The sequence below is a fragment of the Idiotropiscis lumnitzeri genome, chromosome 1 (genome assembly GCF_059441095.1).
Source record: "Idiotropiscis lumnitzeri isolate Australia: NSW breed Sydney's pygmy pipehorse chromosome 1, RoL_Ilum_1.0, whole genome shotgun sequence".
NCBI lineage: Eukaryota > Metazoa > Chordata > Actinopteri > Syngnathiformes > Syngnathidae > Idiotropiscis > Idiotropiscis lumnitzeri.
In genome coordinates, this window is record NC_142391.1 from 40,877,285 (window position 1) to 40,893,527 (window position 16,243).

The 16,243-nt window shown below is 38.8% G+C and overlaps 1 protein-coding gene across 1 annotated transcript; it reads left to right on the plus strand.

The window, feature by feature from the left end:
* Positions 1–2,424: 2,424 nt before the first annotated feature.
* cdca2 (cell division cycle associated 2) lies at positions 2,425–15,798 on the plus strand. Its single transcript, XM_088301005.1, has 13 exons — positions 2,425–2,608; positions 2,677–2,813; positions 3,660–3,825; positions 5,245–5,399; positions 5,804–5,936; positions 6,489–6,814; positions 8,180–8,231; positions 8,313–8,381; positions 8,983–9,110; positions 11,164–11,223; positions 11,433–11,501; positions 13,617–13,773; positions 15,166–15,798. Exons 1-13 carry the CDS (start codon positions 2,425–2,427, stop codon positions 15,651–15,653), a joined length of 2,124 nt encoding a protein of 707 aa, XP_088157131.1. The 3' UTR covers positions 15,654–15,798.
* The last annotated feature ends 445 nt before the right edge of the window (positions 15,799–16,243 follow it).

Sequence of the window (16,243 nt, forward strand, 5' to 3'; positions counted from 1 at the left end):
AAGGTTTATGTTTCAAATATTTTAAGCCTAATACAGCTATTTCGGGGGGTAGGCGCAGGTCAAATATGCAAAGCCAATTAAATGGCCAAGGTCAGAAGACGATGTTTCAGCTCTATGATATATATATACAACTTTCTACTATCTACTCCGACACATACATCTAACACAAGAATTGTATTTGTTAAGATACAACAGAAAAATATGCCTCCATGTGTACGTAACTGTCTTTCCACACAGTCCTAAACCAACCCCCCCCACACACACACACACACACACACACCGCCCCACCCCCGAGGCATTTGCAGCAAAAGAACATGCAAGTGCAATTTGGATGTCCTCTTTCCCCTGAGTTGTTTGATAAGAACCTGTCTCCCTGCACCCCTTTGCTGGAGGTGAGGGAGGGAGTGGGTACCTGATCCAGCCCCTACAGGTGGGATCATAAAGCTGAAGACACAGCAGAGGATTTAGTGTCACTCCCTCATAACTGCAGAATGCACCCTATGACAGCAGATTGAGATGACGAGAGCGGAGGGATATTGAATCTGAGATGACGAGAGCGGAGGGATATTGAATCTGTCTTCTTTCTAAAATATTGTCTAACCACTGGATAAAAATAGTCTCTTCCATGAAAAACAAAGATTGTCAATAACAGGTTTGCTATCATAGTTTTATTAAAGCCACAAATGCTGTTAACAATTGTTGTTTTTCTGTTTGGGCCAGAGGAGCAAAGCAAGAAGAAAATGAAATACTTGTTCACTGTTCACCATCGAGTGCTGCAAAAAAAATGTAGAACTCCAATTACCTCATGGTCAGAACACTTCCCTTCTGTCAACTCTAAATCTTGTATTATTAACAACAAATGGACAATACATGCACAAGTGTATCTTTTTGATGGCACATTTTCTACACTTTTCATAATGCAATTCAAGTGAAACTGTAAAATGCTAAAGGTGTATGTTGGTGAATAATACAGAATTAGCTGTTGGTAGTTGGACCTGGAAAGGGGGAATAAAAATCATCAATAAATAATTTGAAATTGATATATAATAACACCGAAAATATACAACAAAAAATAAAAGAAAATCAGGCATTTTTATTAGTTGTTTTTGGACTGTTTTTTGATTGTTTGTTTGTTTTTGCTTTAATCTACAAACATATTTTCAATTTTAACAAAATCTCAAAGTGATTTATTGAAATCATGAGATAGTATAATTTGTAAAATTATTTGAATAGCCCCCTTAGTCTCTTACTGTTCATTTTAGTTTGCTTAGTGCATCTAGCAACGTTGGGAAGACGCATTTTTACCTGAGAGATGATTTTATGCTACTGAGATTGATGTATGCAGTCAGAAGTGATTATCTTAACTGCTAGGTTCATTTGACTTGAAACAAAGAAGTACTTTGATTCAGTGTAGATATAATAATACAACCATCCCTAAACAGAAAATTCCCATTTTAGCAACGCGAGACACCATCTGCATCACCGACGGCGCCACCTATCGTACAATTTAATAACAGCTGGATGACCGTGGCTGCCAAATCAATGGGATTATATTCCTATATTTTCAAATTTGTGGATTATTTCTTAACGCACGTGATACGGTAATTGATAACGTATGTGACACATTACGCAATTACAAATGGTAATCCATGGTCATAACTTTCATGTAAACGGGAAAATAAACTCAACTGTATTTGCGAGTCACGTGAGAAATTGTCGCATTTCTATTGGACAATTCATATTAACATAGTTCCAGTTTTGCTTGGATACATGCGCGATACAGGTTAGTACTTAGTGTAACGTGTTATTTCATGTTGATTTATATTGTTTATTGGGTCATTTTAACGAAACTAATTTGTGGTATTATTAATGAACCTATTTGAGTTTTACAGCTAAATGATACAGCGATATTTGTTTGGGGGAGTGTCGTTTAAGTGTTTGAGATGACGTTTTTGCGGAAGGATCTGAATGCAACTTGTTGTGTTGTTGTGGAGCGTAATTTGAAACGTTTGGATTTGTAGTATATTTTAATGTAATATACAATGATAATGATTGATCTTTGTAACGCGGTGTTTTTTTTCGCTTATGTAGATATCTATTTTTTATGATCGGCCCCCCTGTCTTTTTTTAGCTTTATATTTACAAGGTGAGTACTTGTTGTAAATTGTAGCTCCAGTCACTAATGTCTGGAGGTCTCGTTCGTTAACGGCAAAACAGCATTTTTCTAAAAACAAACAATCACAAAATAATTGAATTTATCAGTTATAATTCAATTATGCCTGATCTATCTTCAATTGTATTCAGACGTTCTGAGTAGCTAGCTTCTGAATTGTTGACACCAATCGTGATCAACTGATTTGAATTCACAGTCAACCACTATACATGTAGATACATGTGTTTGCATTGTAGTTAAAATTATGTCTTATGCAGATGCCCACTGAACAAATGGCCATCGTGGATAAGGAGACAGACGAGAGCAACATGCTGCCCACTTCAGAGGAGGATTCTGCAACTGATCCAAGGGAGCCTCTTGATTTTCTGAAACTCACCCCTACTCAGTTTGGCATTACTGTCAAAAGTTTCAACACAGCACCAACAGGATGCAAAGGTGAGAACTGGTACAATATCGTGTCAGAAGGCAAATGTGATCAATTATATTTGTGTTTCTTACTCCAGAAAAGTCTCGTTTGGCACAATTAAAGGCAAGAAGAAGGTCCAATGTCGGTGTGAGGGGCTCACCAGAAACAAACTCGCTCATCCGCTTCATTGCACAACAAAAAATGAGGAATTCTTCAAACTGTCGAACTCCAGAGGTGAGAAGTAGTCACCACTAGGTAGTGTATGCTTTGTTGTCACAATTTTGGGAAGTAACTTGAACATCCTTCTGTTTACACTCCGTCACGTTTCAAGGATATTCAGGGATATAGATTCACTCAACATCCTGATTCTTTTGGGCATGTCAAAATGCAAATTGTAATGTGAGATGTAAATGCAGACAGTTGAAAACAAACTTTCTCAAGTTATTAATCTTTTTAATTGTGTGGTTTCTGCCAAACTTGTGAAATCCTTTGCCTGTATTGCATCTCATTATGGCCAGCTGCAAAAATGTGTTTATTTGAATATTTTCATTGTTACATTCCACATGTCGGTCATAATGCTTAATTGTCACTACAAGCAAAGTGATGCTTTGGGAATACAGTTATACATTTATTCACACTTGCCCTTGTTTACTATGCTAATCTGTGAATCACCAATGGCTATTTCAGCCTGTATATTGTAGGTGATGTTAAGTAGTGACAGCGCTGTGTTCATGTCCAGCGACATTGATGTCTTCTGGAACAGCAGACTGCATTATTCTTACATTTGCCATGGCATATCACCAGCACTGTAAATGCCTGTGTAATCAAACAAGGCAAAACATTGATGGCTTTCATGTAGGGCTGGGTATCGATTCAAATTTCCAAATTCGATTTGATACCCAAGGGCCCGATTCGATTCACTTTGATTGATTTTCTATTCACACGTTTTAATATTAAAAAGTAACAACAATGGACTTATTTGAATTTATTCATACAAGTACTTGTTTTGTCACTCACATTGAAATGTTGACTTGTAGCACTGAGCAGATTTGTTGTGTACGCTATCTGAACTCTCTGCAGCTTGTCAGAGGTAGCCCCTTCCTTTCTCGGGGAGCATCCAGCCTGAAGCAGAAAATAACTTGCTTCCAGAGCCTGATGGAGGTGGAGGAGAGCGAGGTCTGTGATCTGATGCCGAGGCAGGGCAACAACACTGGAGGTTGCATGAAGACAAAGGATGACCTTTATCGTAAGTCGTTGATACTGGATTTAAAAAAATAATAAAATTCTCAACAATGGTTAGTCACTAAGATTTTGACACGTCTGAAGCACCCTACCATAAGAGTACATAAAGCACACTACGACTCTCCGGGGGCAAAGTCTCAGTGCATTCCAATTTTGTAGATGGCATTAGAAAATAGAGCACAGTTGCAAAAAGGAAACTATGAAAAACCCTTTGAAAGGTAAACATATTTTTGGGCTTGTCTTTGAAATGTTCTATATTTGTGGCTGTTTATTTGATGATCCACGTTATCCTTTATATATTGTGTGCATGCTTTGGCTTTGACGGGAATGCGGTTGCCCGCCGCAACGTGGTTTGCACATGGGCACGTCGCTAACCGGGCTGTTTACGGTGCTTTTAGTCATATCTGTACCAGCGAGCTATGTAGTTAGCCTTTGAGATTCCTTGTGCTACAGAGAGAGAGAAAATTGAAAAAGAAATATGCCCAAGTCAAAGCAAGTAAAATGCTAAATACATACCACTTCCAGAACTTGGACTCGCGCTCAAAATTCTGATCATTATAGTCCAAAAAATGACAAATCCAATGTGATAAAAATGGTAGATCGAATATAGTGAGTTGAATCGATTATAAAAATATCGTAATCATTATTTACAATCATAGTGTAAGTAACCTGTCAATGACATTAAGAATGAAACAAAACAAATCCTCGAGTAGTGTGGGTACCTCAGGTGTTTTTTTGTTTTTTTTAAAGGTGTGTGTACCATGTGCACATGCATGCCTTGGTACACTTTTTTTATTTAAGTTGTTCCCGGCAGCATGTGGCAGCATACTGGCTGACTTGACTTGTCGTCCAGACCCTGTTTGGGGCCGTTAGCCGTCACACTGTTGCTACCGACTTCAACAGCAGTGCGACGTCCTGAAATAACGTTCACTTGCCAATTAAGGGCACTAAAACATTACCCTGACTTAATTATGCTGACATTGTGTTGTATGGCGCCTGTTGTCAGTCTTTAGCGGTGGCTCCAGCGCTGGCAAACATTACCAGCACTCTATAATGGCTGGGAAACGCTGTCGAATTACTTTTCAAAGGTAGTAGACATAAATGACTCTGCACACTTTGATGCTGACAGCCTGACACATTTGGCGTTCCAGCTGCTCACTTTTTAAGTGCGTCATTTTAGCTGGCAAAATCATTACTGTGGTTCTGACGTCACTTCGTGTCATTGACCAAAAACTATGGGGAGAAATTTGATAAGAGAATTATTATTATTTGATTGTTACCCTCTAAACAAATGCATGCGTGTGTGCAGTTGTTTATGGGGTTATAAAACAATTGAATAAATTGGGAATCAAATCCTGACTCTTCAATAGAAAATCAAATCGAGTCAAGGATTTGGAAAATCATGACATCCCATTCATTTCAGATGAATGCAACCAAGAAGAAGGGAAAGAGAACCACCATTGCGTGGTGTCACCTGCACCCAGAAAGAAGCGCTGTGTCGGCCCCCTCAAAGGCTGTGAAGTGCACATTAGAGAAGCACAAACTCCAGATCTTCACTTGAATGGGACTGACAAGGAGGTATTATCACTCTGACCAATGACTTCCTTCACTGATGTCATTAATTCTTTCTTGTTCTCTCAAGCCAATTAAAACACTTTTTTTGGGTGTCCTACTGATTGGAACCTTTGAAAGTATTTTGTTTTGTCATCAGAAGGGGCCCACACCATACGACACTTCGAGAGTTACGCCTTTAGACTGTTGTTTCAGACATAATTGTTCTCCATGTGGCCCTCAAAGTTCACCAGATTCATGCATTTAAAATCGTAAAATCACAAGTCCCACACCTTTCACACTAAAGTTATGCCACTGTGTGTTTACTGTGTAACTATGGGAACATTATCAATAACAGAGTTGCTAATCCCAGTATGATAAACTTGTACTGCAGTCCAATAGAATGTCAATATAACTTATTTCTTTCTCAGCAGGAAAATGTGTTTGAAGCCCAAAGCCCCTGCAGAGCACAGCCCGGTGACCTTAGATCAACTTCACCAGAGGCATCGTTCTCTGTTTTCCAGTTCTCATATCTCACCTCTCCAATGGCGACGACATCAGCAGGTAAAACACACTGCTCTCGATAATGCAAGAATCTACTCTTTTATTTTGGTTCCAAAAATATTACATTAGCGGTGTCAAGATGAAGCGATAATGAAATAAATCCACAACTATTTTGATAATCAAATGATCATCTTGAGCCATTGTCTAACTCTAGGCAGACGTGGGCAGATGTTAATTGGTGATGATGTACAAACAACATATTAGATGCACCCTGAATCCATCCATTATCTGAGCCGCTTTTCTGTGCTGGAGCCTAGCCCAGCTATCTTTGGGCAGTAGACGGGGGACACCCTGGACTGGTTGCCAGCCAAACGCAGGGCACACAAAGACAAAACCACTCCCCCTCACAATCACACCTCGGAACAATTGAGTGTTCAATCAACCTACCTTGTTCTTTTTTGGAATGTGGGGGTAAACCGGAGTACCCGGAGAAACCCCACGCAGGCAACGGGGAGAACGTGCAAACTCCACACTTCTAGTCATGGGGTTGTCCTTACAAAAAGTGTAACTTCTCTTGAATGCCTCCAATCTTCATCGTTCTTGTGCCTACAGAAGAGAATGAGTCCTCTGGGGCATCTGCAGCCATGAAGAAAAAGAAGCGAGTGCATTTTGGTTGCCCTCTTTCCCCTGAGTTCTTTGACAAGCAACTGCCTCCCAGCACCCCACTGCAGAAGGGGGAAAAACCACCTCGAGTCTCCACACCAGGTGGAATCCTAAAGCTGACCTCTACATTAAAAACACCACAGAGGAACGAACCTTACACACGACAAGCCCAGCCAGACCTCAGCAGTGTGTTTGGTGCCTCCCCGGTGCTTGCAATGTCAAATAATCACAGAATGCTGCATATAGCCGAAGATGGAGTGGAGAGGATTCAAAAGGTATGTTTCCTGTATTTTATTTATTGTTATTGGTTTTAAATACAGTATTAGAAAATTACTTAGATTGTGATGTGAAAATGGCCCAGTTTTCAGACATTGTTAATTTCCTTTTTCAACAAATTAGTGAAGCAATACTGCCCCAAACCATTTTCCCCATTAATAAGTACCTGCTGTAAACGGCCCTCCATCGTGGTTTTTCACATCACTTTTTTTTTTTTAAACAAAAACCTCTTTGCATCGGTAGCACTAATGCTGCCAGCTTTCAGTTAGTCGCACCACATAGGATTTGATTGCACCCGTTTTGATGGAGGCATAGCAAGGTTTTCCCAGTGCTACATTATATAAGACTGGCGCCCGCCAAGCTTTGCACATCTATGTGTGCAATGTGCATTGTTAAGAGTCTAATTCTTTTTATTTAATTCCATTTTAATGATTCCAAATTATTTTATTGTTCTGCATTTCAACCCAAATGTTGAGTTGCATTCAAAAGAAGACCATACATAAGAATTAAACATTAAACAAAACTGTATTTCAAGTCTTACTTGACAGAAATAATATGACAATGTGCTAATTAATACCTCTTTTATAGAAAATCCAGCTTTAACAAAATATTTATTTTCACTGTAATGATGTAAATTACAGCAGTCTCACTAGGATATTAATTAAACAAAAACCAATAACCACAAGGAACTCAGTCAACTTTCCAGATAAACTCTCTCCTGATTCAGCTTTTTTTCTATGTCATATGATCTTTAAGATATCTGACCAGCACTTTTACTAGACACTGAAACATTTCCGTGTGAGCTTTGTACACTGTTCCCTTTATCTTGTCGCCAGACTCTTCACTTTCTTCAGCTCCAGATTGTACTCGCAACTCACCTCTCAGCCCTTCATTGACATATGGGGGCCTGTTGCATGCCTTATCCCAACTGTTAATATGCAAATGTGTTTGAATGAGGCAACGCAAATGAGAAAACCCAATCTTCCAAAATATTGCGAGCTTTGACTATGATTATCATATTTTCATACATCCACATGCAATTTTGCGACAATCATTCACATTTCTTTTGTTCACTAAGTGACAGAATGTTGCCACCAAAGGTTGTCACAAACAAAACAATCTTGTGTGAGCAAAATCATACGTTAACAAGGCTTTGTTCACGTTCCGTTATTTTTACCCTTATTTTAAAAAATAAGTACAATGTATTTTTTTAAATCCTTTATTGCTATTGCACAGTTAGATAGGACAGCTATCCATTAGTATAACGTTTATATCAAAACTCAAATTTAAAAATTTTTAGAAGAAAATTACCTACTGTTTGGTAGGAAAAAATAATTCTGTGCGTTTTATTTTGATGCATCTAGATTGTTTTTCCTTCAATGGAAGAGGGTGACACTGCATTTATGACGGATACAGGTTGGATATTGCATTTTATTGACACTCAATTGTAGTGTGAAGTTAGCAGAATGCAAAATGTTGATCCTTTTTTTTTTCCAGAATTAATAAATGATCCCCAGGTGAATAATGCTTTTCATACTGAGGTGCTTTCTCCAGTGGTAACAACAGGTAAAAAACCCTAATAAACTTTTTTTACTGACGATGTGCATTGAGAAAATATGAAGAGCCATTAAGAATATTCAAATTTCTGTTGATTAGAAGAAATGTGTGGGAGAGATTTTCAATTAACCTTGCCTATGTTCACCTGTAGACTACAAAAAAATGACAAACTGTAGAAATAAGTTGTTTTTTTTTTTGTTTTGTTTTGTTTTTTGATGACAGAAGAGAGCCTAATCTTTTGGTAAGTTCCATGTCATTTTGCCATAAAACACAATGTTCTGTGGGCCTTTGAAGATCAAAGGTCAAAATTGTCTAACATGGCTGACACTCGGCGCCTTGGCTGTGCTACAAAATGACTATATAAATAATGTCAGCAAAAGGCTGTAACATTCAATATTCTAATTCTGGGTCTGAATTCTGTGTTGCTAATGCTACGGCTGTTATTATTCACTTGATGATTCACAGCCTGAAAGGTATGGGGGTTTTTTATGTGCCGTGAGTTAATAATGTATTTGTGACTTGGAAAATCGCAGTTATTTTTTTTAAATGTCTAATTGTATCATATTTGAGGTTAAGCAACTGAATTCATTGATTTTTTTTTTCCCCTTAGAAGAAGAGTCTGAGACAAGTCCAACCTACCAGCCGAATGCCCTGAACAAACTTGAATCTTTGTCAGAGGAGGAACAACCTGCAACCGTCAGTAAAGCTGCACCTAGATTGAGGAACTTGGAAAAAAAGGTTGTTTGTCTAGTCTTGTTTATTTACATAAGTTGTTGTTATCTTACAGTGAAATCTCCAATGTTGGACATTAATTGTGTAATTATTTTATATGTTTAAAATTTTCTTGAAAAACTAAATTTCTCGAAATCAGTTCAAAACACAATAATGAGTAATATCGCCACCAAATTTCAGAAAACTCACAGAACATCTAAAGGATTGACTTGGTTAAACATTTGCTTTTTCTATAACTTTTGTGATGCCACCACAGAAGAGATCCATTAATGGGGAACAACGGAAATCGTGATGAAGCCTTTATACTACAATTAGAATTAATTACCCTTCTTAATTGTATTTTAAACGTTTAGTCATGGATAGCAGTGAATTTCCGACAGCTAAGCAAAGCCAAAACTGAGATTTTAGTTGTTGGTCCTAGAGGCAAAAAATAGATAAACTGTTACCAAAACGATAAGATTTAAACCCTCACAATATGTATGTAAAGCACCTGGATGTCATTTTTTATTCCAAACTTGATTTTATTTCACACATCAAGCATGTAACTGTGATAAGTTTTTACCATCTTAAAGTTATAGCCAGAGTGCACCAGTTTCTCTATGAGGCTAATTTGGAGGTGCCAGCTTCTATTTCCTTTAATTTAGATTGTTGTAAATGCCCTGCTCACTGTTCATCCAAAAAACTCCATCTCCAACTTAAAATTCCTTCAGAACTCAGAGGCTCGTGTGCGGGCAAAGACTTTTAAGATTACTGCACTTGCTCCTTGTGTGTTTCAGGACTGATTTTAAGGTTCTTTTACTAGATTTTCAATGTCTTAACAGTCTTGTATCATCATACCTATCTGATGTTTTTATCTTATCAACCCTCGCTGGCTCTGAGTTCTTCTGGCACCAGCCTTTTAACTATTCCAAGACAGAAAAAAACTAAGAGGCTGCATTCAACCGTTATGGCCCGCACCTCTGGAACAGGGCATCAGAACCACCGCGACTGTTGCCGTTAAGATCTTTTTCATTTTAAAACTTGTGTTCTCTGTGGCAGCATCTTCTGTAGTTGTGATCCTCTGGCTTGCAATGTCTTTATATAACAATAGGTGCTGCCTGTGTGCGCGTATGGGTGTGTCTACATTTATTTGTGAGGATGGGGAGGTGTGGATTTTTGGACTTGTTGCTGTTTCCATTGACTGTTTCTAGCTCTATTTAATTATTTATAAGATTTAATGATGCTATTGCCAGCCGCCAAAGGTAACTGACAATATTTGCAAACACAAAAATAAGAGTAAAAAAAAAATCAATAATATACTCCGAGTAGAATGAATAATTGACACTTTTTATAAAATGTTATGTTCCTCAATAACTTCTGTCGACTGCAGTAGTCTGTCAAAAATGAATAACACCTTTGCTGTAGCAAGTCTATAATTCGTGAAGGATGAAAATTGTAAGTTAGAATATTGAATTTTAACATGAACCTTTACACAAAAAACAAATATGAAAAAAAACCTGAAACTAAACCAAGCGCAAAACAGAATATCTTGAGCTTAGTGGCTATGTTCTTTTGCTGAATGCTGACTGACAAACATCCAGCCATTTGAGTGAGCAATTGACACCTGTCTGCACCCTGGAGTGCTAACCACTGAATTGCAGGTTACATCGAAACAAACACCGATTGGCGCTCACGCTAACACCTATGAACACTTTAGACGCTCCAGCTGTTGCCTTTCCACTCCAATGTTTGTTGAGTATTTTTTGGTGAGTTTTATTTTACTGAATTTAACCTGTCCAAATCTGTGAGATAGCTAAGAATGTTAAATGTTGCTTTTGAAAACTGCCTGATCAGTTAAGAAATTTTTAATTATAGCCACTAGCTAGATTAAGCCTGCAGAAAATGAATATATTTGACATTGTATGGAATGGGGAAAAGTGTCAGTGAAATAAAATGCATCACCTCAGAGGTCAACATTCAACTTTGGAGGTTTTTTTAAAAAAAAATTTTTTTGTTGTTGTTTTTTTTTTTTTGTTTTGTTTTGTTTTTCTGACTTCAAAATGAATGTTTTCCATTGCAGACAGTGGCTAAATCTGAATCCACTAATGAATTTCCAGCTGCTCGTAGTCGGAAGAGAAAGGTATTATGACTGCCGATCTCACTATTTAGCAAACATGATTTTCTTTTTATCAGTCAGCTTTATCTAACAGCTGCCAACAGATCTACTGTTTAATTCCATTCAATATGAACATAATCACATTTCAGCATATCCCTCTTATGTGCTTGTGTGTTTGTGAGATGGTCCATATCGTGTTCATCATGTTTCTGCCAATTTTCTCTTCCCTTTAGCTCCCTGAGAAGAGCAAACCTTTGAGGAGGTCGATTCGCTCTGCTGCCAAGCCTTCTGAGACGATTAAGGTGGGTTTTTTGAGGCTTGTGTTACACAGAGTCTGTTTTGAGTTTCATATCATCTGAGTATTGTTAGGAAGTTAGGGCTCAAATGATACTGCAATATATATTATGTTAGATGCCATAGGGCTGTCACAGACTAATTTTTTTTAGAATCGATTATCCCATCGATTATTCTTTTGATTACTCAAGCCATTGCCGCCACCCAGCAACCACACGCGCGCGTACACACAAACGCACACACAGCTCAGTTAGGTTTTCAGGAAAATTAACTTTAAGCTCATCTACAAATTACACAAACGTTTGTCAAGGTCGATGTATATTAACACTGTTCTTACTGAACAGTAAACAATATTTTCATATTAATTAATATTAGGAAATTGTCTGCTATTACGCTCTCTCTCAATTGCCCCTCGCGGCCGCTTACTCTGCCCCATTGCCCGCTTTGGACGTGAAGAGAGAAAGAAAAAATAAAGATACATAACTGTAGCATCTCTAAAGGATATAACGTGGGACATTCAGTGTTTGTCACACCTTTTATTATAAATCATGAACATGGTCACGGTGGGCCCCAAGTTTGCTCGCCTTACTCTTTATTTTTCATTGATATTTCCCACAATACTCATATCACTTTACACTCACAGTCATCACTGCTCAACTCTCAGTCATAGGCAGAAACCTATGCAAAGCGAAGTTAGTTGGAGTGTTTTTTACATACACCGACCACTCACGACAATTCAATGGAAGACGCTTGGTCCCCGTAAAAAATTGTGATGGGGCGTACTGTGATGAAGATTGTTCAGTGTTAATTCACTTAAAAACACAAATTTAAAGCTCTACTTCTGTTACCTTTAGCAGCCTCTGAAGCAGAAGTCGTCACGTTGCTTACATACCTATGTTTAAGTCTCCAAGCTTCACCAACTCTCCTTTGCAGCCTTACATAAAACCATATTTTTCTCTATTTTTCAGTCTAAATCATAATCCGCGGCCCCTTGCGGATTTGACCATAGTAGCAAGAAACTGGCAACGTTCGGTGGATTTCCTTTAGCGATATGGCGTTCATCTGGTCTTCTTTTACAATCAGTTTCAAGTTTTCTTTTTTTTTCTAACAAAAACCTTTTTTCTGCTGGCGAGCAAAACACTCTTACCTCGCTGACAGTTTCGGCTGCCACTTCAGCCTTCGTCAGAACTGTCACACTTGTCACGCGTGACATGCCTTAAAACGGCTGATCGGGTCAGGGAACCTTCAAAATAAGGCTCCCCGACCTGATCAAAACTGCGCTCTGTCCCACTGCCGCCGTTGAAGGATGGTGTCCCAGGTGTGAGGGAGCATGTATGGTTTTCTTCCTCCTATCTGTCTTTACTGTATGTTATGATGCTGGTCCAATTGTACAGTGTTCTGACTACTGAGATTTTGTGTGTGGTGGGATGTTCTGATGCCCAGAGGGCGGTACTGGTCCGTGTCTGTGGGTTTTCTGTAAATGGTGTCCTTGATACTGCCGTCTTCATTGTAAGTTATATCTAAGTCTTGGAAAAACAATCAAAATCTAAAAGATAATGTATTTGCGACTTGCGCTTGCTCCGCAGATCATGCAGACGCAGCAAATAGTACAAATAATGGCAGCTGAGCTCCCATCAACTGGAAGATTGAGCGAGTTTTTACTGTCCTACAACTCTACTGAAGTTTTGATTTGACTTTAACAGCAAAATTGCCAAAACACCAACCGGTGCTGCCATGCTTGATGACGCAGGGACATAAGTCAATGACGTCACATGCACTGTCCCAATACATTGTGTATTCCTTGAACTGGACAAACAGGTTAAAGTCCCTGACCACATTTAAAGAAGTCTTGTGCTAATTTATTTCTTTCAAAAATGGAAACGTTGTAAATTGTGTAAAAGTGCTTATATGTATCCATAGGGCTAGGAGAGTCAGCAGCCAGCTCTGCATCGAGTGATGCCTAATGTACTTTTTTTTAATGATACGCAGCACTTTGATTAATTGATTGCAAATTATTTTATGACCCACTGGTCAGTACAGTTTTTTTTAAACAAAATTAGGATTTGAGTAATGGTCTGTTTTTTAGTGGAATTAGATTGATGGCACACCTTCTGTCTCCTCAGCTGGCCTCTACAGCAGCAAATCGGTGGAAAAAGGAAGTCAACCATTCTCTTTACGGCTCTCGAAAATATGCATCCAAGATTCCTAGCCTCAGCCCCATCACAGAATTGTTCATCCACCAGTCAGCAGCAGTGCAACGCTGTCCCACCAGCTGTACAGGTAAATATATACGCTCGTCTAACACTTGTATATTTCGTTAAGATACGCTTTAGAAGTGTTATGTTTATAATGAAGTGAAAAACCTTTCAGATTTATAGCTGTCCGTTACTTAAAAGAGACATATACAATACAACTTTATTTATATAGCGCATTTGTGCATGTATTCACTATCTCTTTTAACACTAACAACACTAAAATTAAAATGAAGGTTTGTATTACCAATTATGCAAGATGCATGATTATCTAAATTCTAAAGCCATTTTAACAATTGTGGTGTGATAGATACAATTTTATATACACAATACAATCTATTTATATAGCCGTGAAAAAGAAAATCTTGACCAAAATCACATTTTTGTACAGTTGTAAGGCATATTAAAACAGTGTAGGTAGGAGTGGCTACTTGCTTTTAATTGGCATACAATAATGCAGATAATGGATCACTTAATTACTTAATGAAAGGCTGCACATGCTCAGTTCATATATATATATATATATATATATATATATATATATATATATATGTATGTGTGTGTGTGTGTCACATTTTTTTTTTTTAAATAAATAAATACCTGGGTGGTCTCTCAAGTCCTCTTCCCAAGGCCTAGGAGCTTGAGGGTTCTCCAGATCTTTTCTTGTGCTGCCATGATTAGCGCCTCTGTACTGTCTTTCAGTCCAGCCTTTTCCAGCCAATGGTATGTTTTGTTGATGTTGGACACGTCTTCAATTTGATGGTGGTACATGCCAAGCAGGGGCTTGTCTTTCCATGACAGACTTATCTAGTCCGAATGGCATTCTGATGTCATTGATGTATATGATTATGAGTTGAATCAAGCGAGTATGTCATCCATGTAGATGAGGTGGCTAATTGTTGTTGCACTTGTGAACTGGTGCCCGAAACCACTCTTGGTTATGATCTGACTGAGTGGGTTCAGGCCTATGAAGAACAGCAGCGAGGACAGAGCATCTCCTCTCCACATTTGATATTCACCAGTGCAACTGTCTTTGGGTTGGCCTCTGGAATTGTAGTCCACAGCCTCATTGAGTTCTTGATAAAGGTTCTGATGTAATACAGTTCCAAGCATTCCAGTATCCATGTGCGCGGCATTGAGTCCAAAATTACTCTTGTCAAATAGTGTAGCATGTGTGTGGCGCATGACGTTGCCATACAAAAAGACACCCCGACAATTTTGAGGGAACTTTTTAAGTATGTGGTGGTTAATGGTTTTTCATTTCGCCCTCAATGCACTCTGTAGACCCACCTTTTGCATTCAAACATTAATAAGTAGATTTTCCACAATATATCCCATTTTAAAATCTTAACAATGAAATGTTTCATGCCAGAAGTAGTGAATTTCCTGTTGTGATGTTGATTTCTCCCAATTCTCACAGTTGAACGTGCATACCTGAAGAATGAACCTGGTGAATCATCAATCAGTGGCATTGGGACTTCAGTTTCTATTCTTGAAAATCCATCAGGAGCTCCATTGTCGTCTGACAAAAGAGCCTTTGGGACGAACGGATGCTCATCAAGGCCGAGGGATAGAAGGCGGAGATTAACGAAGGCCAGTGTTTCAATAGACGACCTGCCACCTGTGGAGCCTCAGATGCCGACCAACGAGAAGACGGATGAGGAGAAACAAGTCCACCGTGGCCCGGCTTTCTGGCAGGCTGACTTTAATTTTGAGGATGTCTTCAAATGTGTTCCCAGCAGGAGGCAGCAGTCCGTGCGCCGCAGCCTAAGGAATCAACGTAACAAAGACAATGGCATGGGTCTGGCTTGGGTGCCTCAAAATTCTCCTGAATTTTTAAAAGGAACCAGCAGGAAGACGTGGAGTTGCAGTTTCGGTTCTACTGTTCTAGCAGCTGGTCCTATCTGAGGACACTCGGCACACCGCTTGCTGGTACTTGGAGAGATTTTGCTATACACGCGAATATTCCTTACATCTGTTTTGTCTTTCAGAATTATGTATTTTGCAAGGTTGTTGTTTCATGGAATGAAAGTGCTGATACTTTTGTCCTTAACTAATCATTTGCATCGTTACTCTATGCAAGCCATTCAATACACAGAGAGCCCAATCACTTATGCAGACATCCTCTCAATCAATACCCAACCAAAGCACACGCACACACACACACACACACACACTTTCCCTCTCTAAAATCACTAGATCGAGCCAATGAGTCAATATTTTCTCTTAGTGGATAGATAGACGGCCTTAGCGTTGTACCAATCTGTCAGACCAGGTTAGAGGCTACTGGGATTCATGTAAAATAAATGGAGGGAAGGGCTAAGTAGTAGTGCAGAAAGCAAATGAGCCCTCCAGTCATTCGGTGCTGGTGGGTAACCATGATGTCTTGGTGGAGACTCGGAAGACAAGAGGAATAAAAGTAGTCCCCGACCAATCTGCCACATGGCTCTTCAAATACCAGCTAAAATAATCAGCCAAATGCCTGATCTTGTGTAATT

Bases quoted from the DNA above. Each gene is read 5' to 3' on its own strand.
- cdca2 (XM_088301005.1), top strand. From the start codon at position 2,425: ATGCAGATGCCCACTGAACAAATGGCCATCGTGGATAAGGAGACAGAC. The intron at 2,814-3,659 runs GTGAGAAGTAGT...AACTCTCTGCAG, and splicing joins CAAACTGTCGAACTCCAGAG to CTTGTCAGAGGTAGCCCCTT. The intron at 13,774-15,165 runs GTAAATATATAC...CAATTCTCACAG, and splicing joins CTGTCCCACCAGCTGTACAG to TTGAACGTGCATACCTGAAG.